This window comes from Salmo trutta, chromosome 34 (genome assembly GCF_901001165.1).
Source record: "Salmo trutta chromosome 34, fSalTru1.1, whole genome shotgun sequence".
Taxonomy (NCBI): domain Eukaryota; kingdom Metazoa; phylum Chordata; class Actinopteri; order Salmoniformes; family Salmonidae; genus Salmo; species Salmo trutta.
This window is the reverse complement of record NC_042990.1, coordinates 29100988-29120497: the sequence shown is the minus strand read 5'-3', so window position 1 is coordinate 29120497 and position 19510 is coordinate 29100988. Positions and strand designations below refer to the sequence as shown.

Genomic DNA, 19510 nt, shown 5'->3' with positions numbered 1-19510 from the left:
CTGATGCTCCAGATACTCAACGAGTCTAAAGAAGGCCAGTTTTATTGCTTCTTTAAATCCGAACAACAGTTTTCAGCTGTGCTAACATAACTGCAAAAGGGTTTTCTAATCATCAATTTTCCTTTTATAATGATAAACTTGGATTAGCTAACACAACGTGCCATTGGAACACAGGAGTGATGGTTGCTGATAATGGGCCTCTATACGCCTATGTAGATATTCCATAAAAAATCTGCAGTTTTCAGCACAATAGTCATTTACAACATTGATGTCTACACTGCATTTCTGATCAATTTGATGTTATTTTAACGGACAAAAATAAATGTTGCTTTTCTTTCAAAAACAAGGAACTTTCTAAGTAACCCCAAACTTTTGAACGGTAGTGTAGATGTTCCAACGGTCTGCATCAGTGGCTTGTAGGCTATGAGTGAAAGCCAGGAGATGCTAAATGTGTTTGTTAATTAACGGTCAATTACCGTGAGACGGGCAGTTATACATGACAATCACTGGCTGGCCTTCACAGCCCTAGTATAGACGCATGTAAAATGATGTGTGCAGCTCCGGACAAATATGGTCCAATAGTCCTTGACATGTTGCCATGGTAACGCGGGCAGGTGCTGATCTCCTAGACACTGGAGGAGAGAGCAGGGATAGTTAGGCCGGGGTGAGATGATGAAGATGTCTGTCTCTAGTACACACTACCACCACTTCTCAAACAGTATCCTTTCCTGGGATAGGCCTAGGCTGAGTAGGGTCTGGACCACACTCTCTATCATGGGTGGAGGGCCACACAGGTAACACAGAGTGGTGTTAGGGTGGACGTGGCGACGCAACCCCCCCTCTGACAGCCTCCCACCTGGGGAAGATCAAATCAACATTTATTACAAGTGCTGTTTAAAAAAAAAAAAAGACAACATGAAAAACATACATTAAAAAGTAGCTAAAAACACTTTCATACCAGTACTACCATTCTGGGACTAGCATCCATTTAATTGATTTGAGAACGTATCCGTTTTGCAACCAATGGAAACATATCCAGTTAAAATCTAGATCATTTCAAAGCCAAAGTCTACCAACCCATTGTAGACCACATCAGTAAACATTTGTGGTTGTGTTAAGGTCATTCTGTGGTTCTTACGGTTCATGTACGGTTGGAGTTCCTGGTTGATGTCTGCGGTCTGTGCGGTGACGTGGAAGTCACAGGAGAATTTCTCTGGGAATTCCTTACACACGTTTATGATGCTTTTCTGAGAGCAGATCAGGGACGGGAAGAACAATTACTGGTCTCATTCCTACACACACAGGCCTTTTCTCAATTAGATTTGTTCAACTCCTGCGTCGTCTTCTCCGTCCTCCCTCATCTCCTTTTGAAAACGGTGAAAGTTAATTGAGGCAAGGCGGCGAGGGAATGTGGACGAAAATACGCTGTATGAAATGAGACTTCTCCACTCACACGTCATCAGGAAAATTACCTTTACAGGGGTGGATCCCAAATGAAAATGTGTAAAGTGACTCAAACAAAAAGTTAAAATGTGCAAGACATTTTATAGATAAAACAGTAAGTAGAATATTGTTTTTAAACGCGCATGCTTTTCTCCTCCGACAAAAGCTGATTCAAAGGGGGTGTGGCAGACTTTAATAAAACTCTTCCGCAAAGGACTCTGGTATCCTCGATGAAAGGAGGCTATAGAGGAAGAGAGGACACTTCTGTTTGCCTACTAATGAACCACTTATTGGTTTCCTCAACCACTTATTGGTTTCCGGATCACGGAGGAGAAAGGATGTAACGGTACTCCCTGTATATTGTCTCGCTATTGGTATTTTACTGCTGCTCTTTTAACTACTTGTTACTTTTATTTCTTATCTGGGTTTTTTTAAACTGCATTGTTGGTTAGGGGCTCATTAGTAAGCATTTCACTGTAACGTCTACACCGGTTGTATTCAGCGCATGTGACTAATAACATTTGATTTGAAATACAGGCTTTTGCCCAAATGAGAAAAGACCATATATCCTGATACAATTATATATATACACTGATACAAATACTAGCAACCACACACGTCCTCTCTCTCTCACACACACACACACACACACACACCTTGAAGAGCAGCTCCTGTGTGTTCTTGGCACTGTAGCAGAGGTGGGTGGAGCCTATGTGGTAGCCCCTCCCTGCGTTAGCGGGGTTCTGTCGTAGCAGGTCAGCGGCATGGAGCAGGATGGAGTATAGCGGGTTAATGCCCACGCCCCCAGCCACCAACAACAGGTCAACAGAGGGGTCAGAGGGCAGGGGGTCAAAGAAAAAGTTACCACCCACACGCATCGCTACATGGGAGTCCATGGTGCACTGTAGGAGGGAGAGGAAGAGAGGGGGGGCAGAGAGAGAGGAGAGAGATAGGGAAGGAAGAGAGAGCAGAGAGCGGAGAGAGAGGGAGCAGAGAGGGGGGAGAGCAGAGGGGGGAAAGAGCAGTGAGGAAAGAGGGAGGGCAGAGAGAGGGGGAGGGAGAGAGAGCAAATGGAGGGAGGGCAGAGAGGGGGGGGAGCAGAGGGAGGGAGGGTGAGAGCAAATGGAGGGAGGGCAGAGAGAGGGGGAGGGAGAGAGAGCAAATGGAGGGAGGGCAGAGGGGGGGGGGAGCAGAGGGAGGGAGGGTGAGAGCAAATGGAGGGAGGGCAGAGAGAGGGGGAGGGAGAGAGCAAATGGAGGGAGGGCAGAGAGGGGGGGAGCAGAGGGAGGGAGGGTGAGAGCAAATGGAGGGAGGGCAGAGAGAGGGGGAGGGAGAGAGAGCAGAGGGAGGGAGGGCAGAGAGAGCAGAGGGAGGGAGGGCAGAGAGGGGGGAGGGAGAGAGAGCAGAGGGAGGGAGGGCAGAGAGAGCAGAGGGAGGGAGGGCAGAGAGAGCAGAGGGAGGGAGGGCAGAGAGAGCAGAGGGAGGGAGGGCAGAGAGGGGGAGGGAGAGAGAGCAGAGAGAGGGGAGGGAGGGCAGAGAGAGGGGGAGGGAGGGCAGAGAGAGGGGGAGGGAGGGCAGAGAGAGGGGGAGGGAGGGCAGAGAGCAGAGGGAGGGAGGGCAGAGAGAGGGGGAGGGGGAGAGTGATTATTTTGTACTGATAAATAGCTCAGGTATGAGATGTGTCCACATTCTAGAATGATCTGCTTTCTGCTCCCTATTGTGGAGAAAGTGTCTGTTTCAGAGATATAAAAAAAACGACTTCCAGTGCAGGTTCGATTTAGCTACGTCTGAACAGAAGCTGTTAAACACAATGGGAGAGAGAGAGACAGACAGAGCAATTAACGGATATAGTGACCAGCAGAAATACTGACAAAGCTATTGATTGATTTTGAGGCACTACCGACAAGTGAACATTTTCAATTCAATGCACACACACACACACACCTTGGTGTGTATCCAGTGTGCAGGGGGATGTTGCGTGTATTTGACAGCCAGCTCGATGACACCCTCTTTCTGCAGCAGACCTGGACTGGAACACACAGAGAATCCTCCGACCTTCTCCATACCAGGGATGAAGAAGTCCACCCTACACAGACACACGCAGCAGGGGGAAAAGCACACACTCAAACGGACAGTAATCAATAAAACACAAGTGTCCAATAGTCTAGAGCTGATCCAAATTAAATCTTAAAATGTACAGAACGTGTCGATGAATTCTCTGTTTATATATACACACACACCACAAAAAAGGAAATGGCTGGGGGAAAAAAATGCCACAAGTTTTAAAAGAAAATAAAAACGTCAAGAAGCACACAGCCCTCCAAGGAAATACTAACTAGTAACCATCTACTGCTCTCTCTCTCCATCTACCCCTCCAAGGAAATACTAACTAGTAACCATCTACTGCTCTCTCCATCTACCCCTCCAAGGAAATACTAACTAGTAACCATCTACTGCTCTCTCTCTCCATCTACCCCTCCAAGGAAATACTAACTAGTAACCATCTACTGCTCTCTCCATCTACCCCTCCAAGAAAATACTAACTAGTAACCATCTACTGCTCTCTCTCTCCATCTACCCCTCCAAGGAAATACTAACTAGTAACCATCTACTGCTCTCTCTCTCTCCATCTACCCCTCCAAGGAAATACTAACTAGTAACCATCTACTGCTCTCTCTCTCTCCATCTACCCCTCCAAGGAAATACTAACTAGTAACCATCTACTGCTCTCTCTCTCCATCTACCCCTCCAAGGAAATACTAACTAGTAACCATCTACTGCTCTCTCTCTCTCTCTCCATCTACCCCTCCAAGGAAATACTAACTAGTAACCATCTACTGCTCTCTCCATCTACCCCTCCAAGAAAATACTAACTAGTAACCATCTACTGCTCTCTCTCTCCATCTACCCCTCCAAGGAAATACTAACTAGTAACCATCTACTGCTCTCTCTCTCTCCATCTACCCCTCCAAGGAAATACTAACTAGTAACCATCTACTGCTCTCTCTCTCTCCATCTACCCCTCCAAGGAAATACTAACTAGTAACCATCTACTGCTCTCTCTCTCTCCATCTACCCCTCCAAGGAAATACTAACTAGTAACCATCTACTGCTCTCTCTCTCTCTCCATCTACCCCTCCAAGGAAATACTAACTAGTAACCATCTACTGCTCTCTCTCCCTCCATCTCCCCCTCCAAGGAAATACTAACTAGTAACCATCTACTGCTCTCTCTCCCTCCATCTACCCCTCCAAGGAAATACTAACTAGTAACCATCTACTGCTCTCTCTCTCTCCATCTCCCCCTCCAAGGAAATACTAACTAGTAACCATCTACTGCTCTCTCTCTCTCCATCTACCCCTCCAAGGAAATACTAACTAGTAACCATCTACTGCTCTCTCTCTCTCCATCTACCCCTCCAAGGAAATACTAACTAGTAACCATCTACTGCTCTCTCTCCATCTACCCCTCCAAGGAAATACTAACTAGTAACCATCTACTGCTCTCTCTCTCTCCATCTACCCCTCCAAGGAAATACTAACTAGTAACCATCTACTGCTCTCTCTCTCTCCATCTACCCCTCCAAGGAAATACTAACTAGTAACCATCTACTGCTCTCTCTCCATCTCCCCCTCCAAGGAAATACTAACTAGTAACCATCTACTGCTCTCTCTCCATCTACCCCTCCAAGGAAATACTAACTAGTAACCATCTACTGCTCTCTCTCTCTCCATCTACCCCTCCAAGGAAATACTAACTAGTAACCATCTACTGCTCTCTCTCTCCATCTACCCCTCCAAGGAAATACTAACTAGTAACCATCTACTGCTCTCTCTCTCCATCTACCCCTCCAAGGAAATACTAACTAGTAACCATCTACTGCTCTCTCTCTCCCCATCTACCCCTCCAAGGAAATACTAACTAGTAACCATCTACTGCTCTCTCTCTCTCCATCTACCCCTCCAAGGAAATACTAACTAGTAACCATCTACTGCTCTCTCTCCATCTCCCCCTCCAAGGAAATACTAACTAGTAACCATCTACTGCTCTCTCTCCATCTACCCCTCCAAGGAAATACTAACTAGTAACCATCTACTGCTCTCTCTCCATCTACCCCTCCAAGGAAATACTAACTAGTAACCATCTACTGCTCTCTCTCTCTCTCTCCATCTACCCCTCCAAGGAAATACTAACTAGTAACCATCTACTGCTCTCTCTCTCCCCATCTACCCCTCCAAGGAAATACTAACTAGTATCCATCTACTGCTCTCTCTCTCTCCATCTACCCCTCCAAGGAAATACTAACTAGTAACCATCTACTGCTCTCTCTCTCCATCTACCCCTCCAAGGAAATACTAACTAGTAACCATCTACTGCTCTCTCTCTCTCCATCTCCCCCTCCAAGGAAATACTAACTAGTAACCATCTACTGCTCTCTCCATCTGCCCCTCCAAGGAAATACTAACTAGTAACCATCTACTGCTCTCTCTCTCTCTCTCTCTCCATCTACCCCTCCAAGGAAATACTAACTAGTAACCATCTACTGCTCTCTCTCTCCATATACCCCTCCAAGGAAATACTAACTAGTAACCATCTACTGCTCTCTCCATCTACCCCTCCAAGGAAATACTAACTAGTAACCATCTACTGCTCTCTCTCTCTCTCCCTCCATCTACCCCTCCAAGGAAATACTAACTAGTAACCATCTACTGCTCTCTCTCCACCATCTACCCCAACAAGGAAATACTAACTAGTAACCATCTACTGCTCTCTCTCTCTCCATCTACCCCTCCAAGGAAATACTAACTAGTAACCATCTACTGCTCTCTCTCCACCATCTACCCCAACAAGGAAATACTAACTAGTAACCATCTACTGCTCTCTCTCTCTCCATCTCCCCCTCCAAGGAAATACTAACTAGTAACCATCTACTGCTCTCTCTCTCTCCATCTACCCCTCCAAGGAAATACTAACTAGTAACCATCTACTGCTCTCTCTCTCTATCTATCTACCCCTCCAAGGAAATACTAACTAGTAACCATCTACTGCTCTCTCTCTCCATCTACCCCTCCAAGGAAATACTAACTAGTAACCATCTACTGCTCTCTCTCTCTCTCTCCATCTACCCCTCCAAGGAAATACTAACTAGTAACCATCTACTGCTCTCTCTCTCTCTCTCTCCCCATCTACCCCTCCAAGGAAATACTAACTAGTAACCATCTACTGCTGTCTCTCTCCATCTACCCCTCCAAGGAAATACTAACTAGTAACCATCTACTGCTCTCTCTCTCCCCATCTACCCCTCCAAGGAAATACTAACTAGTAACCATCTACTGCTCTCTCTCTCTCCATCTACCCCTCCAAGGAAATACTAACTAGTAACCATCTACTGCTCTCTCTCTCTCCATCTACCCCTCCAAGGAAATACTAACTAGTAACCATCTACTGCTCTCTCTCTCTCTCTCCATCTACCCCTCCAAGGAAATACTAACTAGTAACCATCTACTGCTCTCTCTCTCTCCATCTACCCCTCCAAGGAAATACTAACTAGTAACCATCTACTGCTCTCTCTCTCTCCATCTACCCCTCCAAGGAAATACTAACTAGTAACCATCTACTGCTCTCTCTCCCTCCATCTACCCCTCCAAGGAAATACTAACTAGTAACCATCTACTGCTCTCTCTCCCTCCATCTACCCCTCCAAGGAAATACTAACTAGTAACCATCTACTGCTCTCTCTCTCTCCATCTACCTTTCCAAGGAAATACTAACTAGTAACCATCTACTGCTCTCTCTCTCTCCATCTCCCCCTCCAAGGAAATACTAACTAGTAACCATCTACTGCTCTCTCTCTCCATCTACCCCTCCAAGGAAATACTAACTAGTAACCATCTACTGCTCTCTCTCTCCATCTACCCCTCCAAGGAAATCCTAACTAGTAACCATCTACTGCTCTCTCTCTCTCCCCATCTACCCCTCCAAGGAAATACTAACTAGTAACCATCTACTGCTCTCTCTCTCTCCATCTCCCCCTCCAAGGAAATACTAACTAGTAACCATCTACTGCTCTCTCTCTCCATCTACCCCTCCAAGGAAATACTAACTAGTAACCATCTACTGCTCTCTCTCTCCCCATCTACCCCTCCAAGGAAATACTAACTAGTAACCATCTACTGCTCTCTCTCTCCATCTACCCCTCCAAGGAAATACTAACTAGTAACCATCTACTGCTCTCTCTCTCTCTCTCTCCATCTACCCCTCCAAGGAAATACTAACTAGTAACCATCTACTGCTCTCTCTCTCTCCATCTACCCCTCCAAGGAAATACTAACTAGTAACCATCTACTGCCCTCTCTCTCCATCTACCCCTCCAAGGAAATACTAACTAGTAACCATCTACTGCTCTCTCCATCTACCCCTCCAAGAAAATACTAACTAGTAACCATCTACTGCTCTCTCTCTCTCTCCCCATCTACCCCTCCAAGGAAATACTAACTAGTAACCATCTACTGCTCTCTCTCTCTATCTCCCCCTCCAAGGAAATACTAACTAGTAACCATCTACTGCTCTCTCTCTCTCCATCTACCCCTCCAAGGAAATACTAACTAGTAACCATCTACTGCTCTCTCTCTCTCCATCTACCCCTCCAAGGAAATACTAACTAGTAACCATCTACTGCTCTCTCTCCCTCCATCTACCCCTCCAAGGAAATACTAACTAGTAACCATCTACTGCTCTCTCCATCTACCCCTCCAAGGAAATACTAACTAGTAACCATCTACTGCTCTCTCTCTCCATCTACCCCTCCAAGGAAATACTAACTAGTAACCATCTACTGCTCTCTCTCTCCATCTACCCCTCCAAGGAAATACTAACTAGTAACCATCTACTGCTCTCTCTCTCCATCTACCCCTCCAAGGAAATACTAACTAGTAACCATCTACTGCTCTCTCCATCTACCCCTCCAAGGAAATACTAACTAGTAACCATCTACTGCTCTCTCTCCCTCCATCTACCCCTCCAAGGAAATACTAACTAGTAACCATCTACTGCTCTCTCTTCCCATCTACCCCTCCAAGGAAATACTAACTAGTAACCATCTACTGCTCTCTCCATCTACCCCTCCAAGGAAATACTAACTAGTAACCATCTACTGCTCTCTCTCTCCATCTACCCCTCCAAGGAAATACTAACTAGTAACCATCTACTGCTCTCTCTCCCTCCATCTACCCCTCCAAGGAAATACTAACTAGTAACCATCTACTGCTCTCTCTCTCTCCATCTACCCCTTCAAGGAAATACTAACTAGTAACCATCTACTGCTCTCTCTCTCCCCATCTACCCCTCCAAGGAAATACTAACTAGTAACCATCTACTGCTCTCTCCATCTACCCCTCCAAGGAAATACTAACTAGTAACCATCTACTGCTCTCTCTCTCCCCATCTACCCCGCCAAGGAAATACTAACTAGTAACCATCTACTGCTCTCTCTCTCCATCTCCCCCTCCAAGGAAATACTAACTAGTAACCATCTACTGCTCTCTCTCTCTCCATCTACCCCTCCAAGGAAATACTAACTAGTAACCATCTACTGCTCTCTCTCTCTCCATCTACCCCTCCAAGGAAATACTAACTAGTAACCATCTACTGCTCTCTCTCTCTCCATCTACCCCTCCAAGGAAATACTAACTAGTAACCATCTACTGCTCTCTCTCTCTCCATCTACCCCTCCAAGGAAATACTAACTAGTAACCATCTACTGCTCTCTCTCCATCTACCCCTCCAAGGAAATACTAACTAGTAACCATCTACTGCTCTCTCTCTCCCCATCTACCCCTCCAAGGAAATACTAACTAGTAACCATCTACTGCTCTCTCTCTCTCTCTCTCCATCTACCCCTCCAAGGAAATACTAACTAGTAACCATCTACTGCTCTCTCTCTCTCCATCTACCCCTCCAAGGAAATACTAACTAGTAACCATCTACTGCTCTCTCCATCTGCCCCTCCAAGGAAATACTAACTAGTAACCATCTACTGCTCTCTCTCCCTCCATCTACCCCTCCAAGGAAATACTAACTAGTAACCATCTACTGCTCTCTCCATCTACCCCTCCAAGGAAATACTAACTAGTAACCATCTACTGCTCTCTCTCTCTCCCCATCTACCCCTCCAAGGAAATACTAACTAGTAACCATCTGCTGCTCTCTCTCTCCATCTACCCCTCAAAGGAAATACTAACTAGTAACCATCTACTGCTCTCTCTCTCTCCATCTACCCCTCCAAGGAAATACTAACTAGTAACCATCTACTGCTCTCTCTCCCTCTCTCTCTCCATCTACCCCTCCAAGGAAATACTAACTAGTAACCATCTACTGCTCTCTCTCCCTCCATCTACCCCTCCAAGGAAATCCTAACTAGTAACCATCTACTGCTCTCTCTCCATCTACCCCTCCAAGGAAATACTAACTAGTAACCATCTACTGCTCTCTCTCCCTCCATCTACCCCTCCAAGGAAATACTAACTAGTAACCATCTACTGCTCTCTCTCTCTCCATCTACCCCTCCAAGGAAATACTAACTAGTAACCATCTACTGCTCTCTCTCTCTCTCCATCTACCCCTCCAAGGAAATACTAACTAGTAACCATCTACTGCTCTCTCCATCTACCCCTCCAAGGAAATACTAACTAGTAACCATCTACTGCTCTCTCTCTCCCCATCTACCCCTCCAAGGAAATACTAACTAGTAACCATCTACTGCTCTCTCTCTCTCCATCTACCCCTCCAAGGAAATACTAACTAGTAACCATCTACTGCTCTCTCTCTCTCCATCTACCCCTCCAAGGAAATACTAACTAGTAACCATCTACTGCTCTCTCTCCCTCCATCTACCCCTCCAAGGAAATACTAACTAGTAACCATCTACTGCTCTCTCCATCTACCCCTCCAAGGAAATACTAACTAGTAACCATCTACTGCTCTCTCTCTCCCCATCTACCCCTCCAAGGAAATACTAACTAGTAACCATCTACTGCTCTCTCTCTCTCCATCTACCCCTCCAAGGAAATACTAACTAGTAACCATCTACTGCTCTCTCTCTCTCCATCTACCCCTCCAAGGAAATACTAACTAGTAACCATCTACTGCTCTCTCTCCCTCCATCTACCCCTCCAAGGAAATACTAACTAGTAACCATCTACTGCTCTCTCTCTCTCCATCTACCCCTCCAAGGAAATACTAACTAGTAACCATCTACTGCTCTCTCTCTCTCCATCTACCCCTCCAAGGAAATACTAACTAGTAACCATCTACTGCTCTCTCTCTCTCCCTCTACCCCTCCAAGGAAATACTAACTAGTAACCATCTACTGCTCTCTCTCTCCATCTATCCCTCCAAGGAAATACTAACTAGTAACCATCTACTGCTCTCTCTCTCCATCTACCCCTCCAAGGAAATACTAACTAGTAACCATCTACTGCTCTCTCCATCTACCCCTCCAAGGAAATACTAACTAGTAACCATCTACTGCTCTCTCTCTCCATCTACCCCTCCAAGGAAATACTAACTAGTAACCATCTACTGCTCTCTCCATCTACCCCTCCAAGGAAATACTAACTAGTAACCATCTACTGCTCTCTCCCTCTCCCTCCGACACCTGAACTGAGACACACACGTTTCTCCCACTCCTCCAACCCAGCTGTCAGAATAGGAATAACATCCATATGGACTGGAGGTGGTGTAACAAATGCATTTACATCTTTTTACATTCATTACTGAACGCCGTCGTCCAACTCACGGACCCCTACTGTTTATACACAACACAAACGCCCACCTGCAGTATGGACCTCAGAGTTGAAGGAGATGTTTGGGGGTTTAGGCTGGGTTCTGTATAAGAACTGACATCTGCTGATGTAAAGAGAGCTTTCAAAATAAATGTGATTAATTGATATTTACAGTTAGAGAAATGAATGTACTTTTCCATAACATAAATTAAACATGTTTATGTATGTGTGCTTTGCTTTTAGCTACAATACTAATGCTTGTTAGTGGGTCTAAAATAACCTTGCAAGTTAATCATACTTCCAACTGCTTCCTGCTGTCGCCATATCCATTCATCTTTTAAAATGATCAACTTAACTTCATTTTAACCGAGGGGGGGGGGGTGATTGATTAAACTTTATATTTTACCACAATGACCTGGGAAAGAGTGGCAGGGGAGAGTAAATGTATACACTAAATGTATCTGTGCAGCATAAACATAACCACAGAGCTTCCAGTGCAACACTTCCCTCTTGTGCCTGGTAAAGGTATTACAGTCCTTATAAAATAATTGTTCAAGAGCTGGACAGAAGAGTTCACTGAGCATGATGATTGACAGCAGCCTATGTCAAATAATAAACTTCATAACCTCTATGCCCGTGGTCCTTTTATCCAAAAAACGGTACCTCTTGTTGTGGTTTATTGCTGAAATGTGACAACCCCCTCCCCCAATACTGTATCTACCAATGATTTATACAAACCCTAGATTTCTGATGCTATGTATGGGCGATTGAGAGGCTTTGAAGCCACCGGTCAACCATATTGGCACTCCCCAGTAAAAGCAGTCCGCCATAGGAATGAATGGAATTCTTAAGTATTTCAATTAAATGTTAAGGACAAAATTACATGCATTTAAGTATTTTTGGTTGTTGTAGTGGGGACAGTAATATTAGTAATCTCTACAAATTACACTGTACGGAAAATGTTTTTACACTGAACAAAAATATAAACGCAACATGTAAAGTGTTGGTCCCATATTTCATGAGCTGAAATAAAAGATCCCAGAAATGTTCCACATGCACAAAAAGCTTCTCTCAAATGTTATTTACATCCCTGTTAGTGAGCATTCCTCCTTTGCCAAAATAACTCATACACCTGACAGGTGTGTCATATCAAGAAGCTGATTAAACAGCATGATCATTACACAGGTGCACTTTGTGCTGGGGACAATAAAAGGCAGCTCTAAAATGTGCAGTTGACTGCAGGAATGTCCACCAGATCTGTTGACAGAGAATTGAATGTTCATTTCTCTACCATAAGCCGCCTCCAACGGCATTTTAGACGCAGCCCACATGTAAACACACCAGCCCAAGACCTCCACATCCAGCTTCTTCACCTGTAAGATCATCTGAGACCAGCCACCCGGACAGCTGATGAACCTGGGTTTGCACAACTGAAGAAATTCTGCAAAACTGTCAGAAAGTGTCTAAAGGAAGCTCATCTGTTTGCCGCAGTTCTTCCACTGTCTGCATACTCACTAGACATGTCACCCATTGAGCATGTTTGGAATACTCTGGATCGACGTGTACGACAGCGTGTTCCAGTTCCCCCCCAACTTCACACAGTCATTGAAGAGGCCAAAATCAACAGCCTGATCAACTCTATGTGAAGGAGATATGTCGCACTGCATGAGGCAAATGGTGGTCACACCAGATACTGACTGGTTTTCTGATCCACGCTCCTACCTTTTTTTAAAGGTACCTGTAACCAACAGATGCATATCTGGATTACCAGTCATGTGAAATCCATAGATTAGAGCTTAATGAATTTATTTCAATTGACAGATTTCCTTTTACTGTTCTGTTGGCAGGTGTCTTCACTGACATTTTCAACATGTCCCTGATTGAGTCTGTAATACCAACATGTTTCAAGCAGACCACCATAGTCCCTGTGCCCAAGAACACAAAGGCAACCTGCCTAAATGACTACAGACCCGTAGCACTCACATCCGCAGCCATGAAGTGCTTTGAAAGGGTGGTAATGGCTCCCATCAACACCATTATCCCAGAAACCCTAGACCCACTCCAATTTGCATACCGCCCAAACAGATCCACAGATGATGCAATCTCTATTGCACTCCACACTACCCTTTCCCACTTGGACAAAAGGAACACCAATGTGAGAATGCTACTCATTGACTATAGCTCAGCGTTCAACACCATAGTGGTGCACTCAAAGCTCATCACTAAGCTAAGGATCCTGGGACTAAACACCTCCCTCTGCAACTGGATCCTGGACTTCCTGACGGGCCGCCCCCAGGTGGTGAGGGTAGGTAGCAACACATCTGCCATGCTGTTCCTCAACACTGGAGCCCCCCAGGGGTGCGTGCTCAGTCCCCTCCTGTACTCCCTGTTCACCCACGACTGCATGGCCAGGCACGACTCCAACACCATCATTAAGTTTGCAGACGACACAACAGTGGTAGGCCTGATCACCGACAACGACGAGACAGCCTATAGGGAGGAGGTCAGAGACCTGGCCGTGTGGCAGAATAACAACCTATCCCTCAACGTAACCAAGACTAAGGAGATGATTGTGGACTACAGGAAAAGGAGGACCGAGCATGCCACCCTTCTCATCGACGGGCCTGTAGTGGAGCAGGTTGAGAGCTTCAAGTTCCTTGGTGTCCACATCACCAACAAACTAGAATGGTCCAAACACACCAAGACAGTCGTGAAGAGGTCACGACAAAGCCTATTCCCCATCAGGAAACTAAAAAGATTTGGCATGGGTCCTGAGATCCTCAAAAGGTTCTACAGCAGCAACAGAGACCATCCTGACTGGTTGCAGGTACAGTGAAAAAATGAATTCTAGAATTCTAACAGTTACTGTAGTTAATGTTTGTTTATTTGGCAAAATACGCTAAATTAAAATTCCAGTGGGTCAGAAGTTTACATACACTAATTTGACTGTGCCTACAAAACAGCTTGGATAATTCCAGAAAATGTCATGGCTTTAGAAGCTCCTGATAGGCTGACTGACATTATTAGAGTCAATTTGGGGTGTACCTGTGGATGCATTTCAAGGCCTACCTTCAAACTCAGTGCCTCTTTGCTTGACATCATGGGAAAATCAAAAGAAATCAGCCAACAACTCAGGAAAAAAAATTGTAGACCTCCACAAGTCTGGTTCATCCTTGGGAGCAATTTCCAAATGCCTGAAAGTACCACGTTCATCTGTCAAAACAATAGTACTCAAGTATAAACACCATGGGACCACACAGCCGTCATACCGCTCAGGAAGGAGACGCATTCTGTCTCCTAGAGATGAACGTACTTAGGTGCGAAAAGTGCAAATCAATCCCAGAACAACATCAAAGGACCTTGTGAAGATGCTGGAGGAAACAGGTACAAAAGTATCTATATCCACAGTAAAACGAGTCCAATATCGCCATAACCTGAAAGGCCGCTCAGCAAGGAAGAAGCCACTGCTCCAAAACCGCCATAAAAAAGCCAGACTACGGTTTGCAACTGCACATGGGGACAAAGATCGTACTTTTTGGAGAAATGTCCCCTGGTCTGATGAAACAAAAATATAACTGTTTGGCCATAATGACCATCATTATGTTTAGAGGAAAAAGGGGGAGGCTTGCAAGCCGAAGACCACCATCCCAACCGTGAAGCACGGGGGTGGCAGCATCATGTTGTGGGGGTGCTTTGCTGCAGGAGGGACTGGTGCACCTCACAAAATAGATGGCATCATGAGGATATATTGAAGCAACATCTCAAGACATCAGTCAGGAAGTTAAAGTTTGGTCGCAAATGGGTCTTCCAAATGGACAATGACCCCAAGCACACTTCCAAAGTTGTGGCAATGGCTTAAGGACAACAAAGTCAAGGTCTTCGAGTGGCCATCACAAAGCCCTGACCTCAATCCTATAAAACATTTGTAGGCAGAACTGAAAAAGTATGTGCGAGCAAGGAGGCCTACAAACCTGACTCAGTTACACCAGCTCTGTCAGGAGGAATGGGCCAAAATTCACCCAACTTATTGTGGGAAGCTTGTGGAAGGCTACCCGAAACGTTTGACCCAAGTTAAACAATTTAAAGGCAATTATACCAAATACTAATTGAGTGTATGTAAACTTCTGACCCACTGGGAATGTGATGAAAGAAAAAGAAGCTGAAATAAATCACTCTACTATTATTCTGACATTTCACATTCTTAAAATAAAGTGGTGATCCTAACTGACGTAAGACAGGGAATTTTTACTAGGATTAAATGTCAGGAATTGTGAAAAACTGAGGTTAAATATATTTGGTAAAGGTGTATGTAAACTTCCGACTTCAACTGTATCATCCAATATGATTACGTAGTACCCCTCTTGACTGTATCAAACGGAGAGAAGCTAGTTGGGTCTGCATTTGCTTTCTTCCTGTCCTACAGTTACAAATAACAACACCTCCATTCAAATGATTAAATAGCAGCCTACCCGTTGGCTCTCGTTCGTTGTAGCATATACTTCTCTTTTAACTCGATCATTTTAATTCCATTGATTAGATAATCTCCAAACTTGCTTTGCTACACACAGAGGCTCTTATGACTGTAGAGGCTCTGATGGCTTGTGATTGGCCACTCTGTATAGGCTATTCTCATTGAGCAGTGGAGAACCTACTATAAACGTTTTATCCACAACTCTGTCCATCGCCGTTGTAATCGACTGTGAAGCCAAAATGTTCCCGAAACTGGAAATTGAAATGACGGAGGATCCTCCCATTCTGGTTTATTGATCTCACCTCGCCATCTACACAGTGCCCAGCGCCTCACAAAAGGATAGTTTGAAATCCGCCAGTCAAGATTAGAATTTTTTTTACAACGTGCGCATAGGTTGTAGTTGTTTTAACTAACGGAATAGCCTACAATCTTTTTTCAGCTCTGATTTATTCACAAGGAAATGGCATACAACGCAGCGTAGGCATAGCCAAGCCCTAATGTTTCTCTTCATTCATTCAGGTTCACAGTGCGGTCGAACCGAGGTCCCCACACCGAACGGTTCAGTACCAATACCTTTACAGCTCTAGTATCTACCCATACCTACAACATACCACTTCACACTTGTGCAGATCAGAAAGGATTGGATAGGTGTAAGCAGCCTCTCCCCCAAACCATTGGTGTTATGCTATGTTCAGAATCCTTACAATGAGCTATGAATGTAGCCAAACAAACAACAGTACTGTACTACTCACCACTGGCCAGCTCTGAAAGTGAAGTCTGGATGGACAGCTAGCCGAAGGCGTTTCACTGTCTCAGACTCGTCCATGATGCCACATACCTGTGCCGGATATACACCCTTGACACAGACAGACACACAAACTTTACAGATTAAATAACCTGTCAATCATGAATATGAATGATTGTAAACTGTGGCAATAGTTAAGGCTCTGTACACTACTAACCTATTGCATAAACAGACAAAGAAAACTGTCTCGTGATGAAACACAGAATGAAGCCCAAAACTGTTTTCAGCTTTGAATTGCATAAGCCACAGTTTTGCTGCTATAGTACGAACACGGCTGGGCGGTCACTCACATCTTGTCTGTAGTTGCTGGCTGTCCTCTCTAGATGGTCCATTTGTCTTCTGGATGACATTTTCCTGAAAAGACAACAAAAATGCCTACTTTATTTAAACACGTCCATCTATCAGAAAATAATGTAGCCAAGCTGATCACCTCAAAGGTTACATAAGGCTATAACCTCAATGGCCCCTATAAAGACACTGCAGTCTTACCTGTGTGCAGATGTCAAAACACAAACGGCAAATTGACTTTTACCTATTATCAGCTGGGTCCAACAAACTTTAAGTAAATCATAATCTAAAAACAGGCGAGTAGTTCTGGGTGTATGGAAGCTCTGGTGTTGGATAAGAAGTGGCAAAAGTGTAGTAGCTGCACAATCAGTCACAGCCAGGCCTCTCCTAACCCACAACAATGACAGTGGTGAAGGGCCACCTGACCTGCAACAATACTCGACATATTCGAGATGGAACTCAACTCACCTTGTGATCGAACAAGGGCACAATACACGGAACCGGCGTAACAGCACACCGGATACCCCCGGCAATGTGAAGCTTCGAGCAGCCGTGGACAGTAGACATGGGACGCTCATTGCGATAGGATGTCACTTCACCTTAACTTTATAGAGGAAACCTATTGCAAGAGAGGAAGAGAGAAATGTGGTGTTGGTTGGTGCTGTTGTGATGGCCAGTTATCGGTGGTCTAAACCAGATTGACAGTCACGTAATCTAGTTAATTGATACAAAAATCGATTACAACACCCTCGGTCTCTTTCTTGTCACCCGGCATCTCAACATGTATGTCTGATGTAACTAGCATGATAACCACCTGTGCAACCACAGCGTTTTTAAAAGAGAGAAAACCATAGCATGACTAGCTCAGTCCAGTTACACAACCATATGCCCTTTCACATGACAGCAAACAGCTATCGTAACTTCGCTTAGTCCTGACTGCATTCCCTACGGAATATAGCTAGCTAGTCTCTCTGAAAACAACGTCTTACCAATGTGATGAGAATCTTTCATATGATCTTCATCATTGTACAAGTTAGTTAGATAACCTTCCTGTGGAAGATTTGTTGACCCCGGAAGTGATTGACGGCCTGCTCTTTCGTGGGTTCATATTTGCGCAGAGACTGCGCAGGCCACACTCAACATTGTTCTTAGCCAGAATAGATTCCGACCATACGACTCCTTACAGCTGCACTGTGGTCGGACAGACTTCCTGTTCAGATTACGACATCAACGAGCCAGCGCAAGATATGGTTTGGAAAATGTACCTCAATCCAGGGGTGAAAAATGGTGTTGTCCCCTTATCCCAACTGGTCTTTCTACGCAATTCAAAGGAAAAGGAAGGTGCGGACTCAAGTCTACATGATGAATAACACATCTGGGAAAAAGCAATGTAACAGAACCAAGAGGACTAAACAGTCCAACATGAATTGGGTTACTTTCAACTACATCCAAATAAATAAAGAACCAACATACCTTGAAAGGAAGGAAATGGGTGACCGACCATTCCAAATGGTCCTTGCTGGAGAAGCAAAAGCACATCAAATAACATCAAACATATTCCACCCAACCGACCAGGTGTAGCAGGATATGGAGGAGTCCTGTGGTGATACTAACAAGGTTGTCTGATGTAAGAGGAGTTAGTAATCATTCCCAACATGTGACAGTTAGTAACTAGACAAGAGCAATTAGATTGTTGGTTTATGCTTATTGTGGTTTCTTAATCTTTGTCATCTATAAAGTGGTGGTTAAGATTCTTCTCAGACTGAGAGAAAAGTAAGTTTGGTGAAGGATGAGACGGTTGCCAGAAGGGATGAAGACAACAATCAAGGTAGGACATACTGTTCATACATAGTCTAGTCGCAACATTGCAGTTTAAATGGTTGATGAATTACTGAAGATTTTAATTTGATATCAACAGGGATTATTTATTTATTATGTTCTCTTTTTCTACCCTCCTTCCACCTCTATCCCTCTACCTCAGTCTCTTCTCTGAAGTTCTTACCTTGTCCACACTGCACCATCTCCTTCACTGACTGTTACTTCCTGGAGAACCACATCAAGACCAAACACCAGAAGCAGTACCTGGCCATGTTGAAAAGCCACGTCTCAAAGAGTAAAACAGTACACACCCTCACAAACAGATGTTCCCACTGTAGCTGTATATTCCACACCCCATGACAGCTAGACATCCACACATGCCAGGCCCACCCCTCTGCCCTTCCTCTGAAACCTGCCTGTCCCCCCAGGGTTCCGGGGAAACTCCACCTCTGCCTGCAGATTTTCGTACCTGGGCACCCTGCTGAAGCACTGCAAGAATTTGTACAAAATGGCAGTTTTTCGCACCAATGGACACATCGGTTGCTCCGACTGGGAAAAGCTTTGAGAATTGCTGGGGACTGGGGCCTTACCGGTGTCATGAACCAGAGGGCTCTAAACCTAAGGACACTAAGCCTGTGGTCTGTCTGGGGAAATCATCAGTACTCCTATGAGCCTGGACATTCACATATTCATCCACACCGGAGAGAAGCCTTATGAATGCAAGGAGTGCGGCAAGTGCTTCTCAGAGAACAGCAGTTACCGTTATCACTTGTTAATAAACTCGGGACTCAAGCCGTTCAAATGCCGGTACTACGGGAAGGCTTTCAAACAGAAGTCACTCCTCTGGACTCACCTGTCTGTTCACACTGGTGAAAGCAAGTTCTCCTGCTCCCAATGAGACAA

At 44.9% G+C, this 19510-nt stretch overlaps 1 protein-coding gene across 2 annotated transcripts; it reads right to left on the bottom strand.

Annotated features, from left to right (window-relative positions):
* Nucleotides 1–385: 385 nt before the first annotated feature.
* oxnad1 (oxidoreductase NAD-binding domain containing 1) lies at nt 386–17888 on the bottom strand. 2 transcript variants are annotated; one of them, XM_029732504.1, is made up of 8 exons: nt 17779–17888; nt 17258–17408; nt 16792–16876; nt 16449–16552; nt 3388–3529; nt 2100–2345; nt 1139–1247; nt 386–856 (listed from the first exon to the last, which is right to left on the bottom strand). In XM_029732504.1, exons 2-8 carry the CDS (start codon nt 17365–17367, stop codon nt 699–701), a joined length of 954 nt encoding a protein of 317 aa, XP_029588364.1. In that variant the 5' UTR covers nt 17368–17408; nt 17779–17888; the 3' UTR covers nt 386–698. The 2 variants fall into 2 exon arrangements, with proteins under 2 accessions (XP_029588364.1, XP_029588365.1); XM_029732505.1 differs by having other exon boundaries at nt 16792–16855.
* Between the last annotated feature and the right edge of the window lie 1622 nt (nt 17889–19510).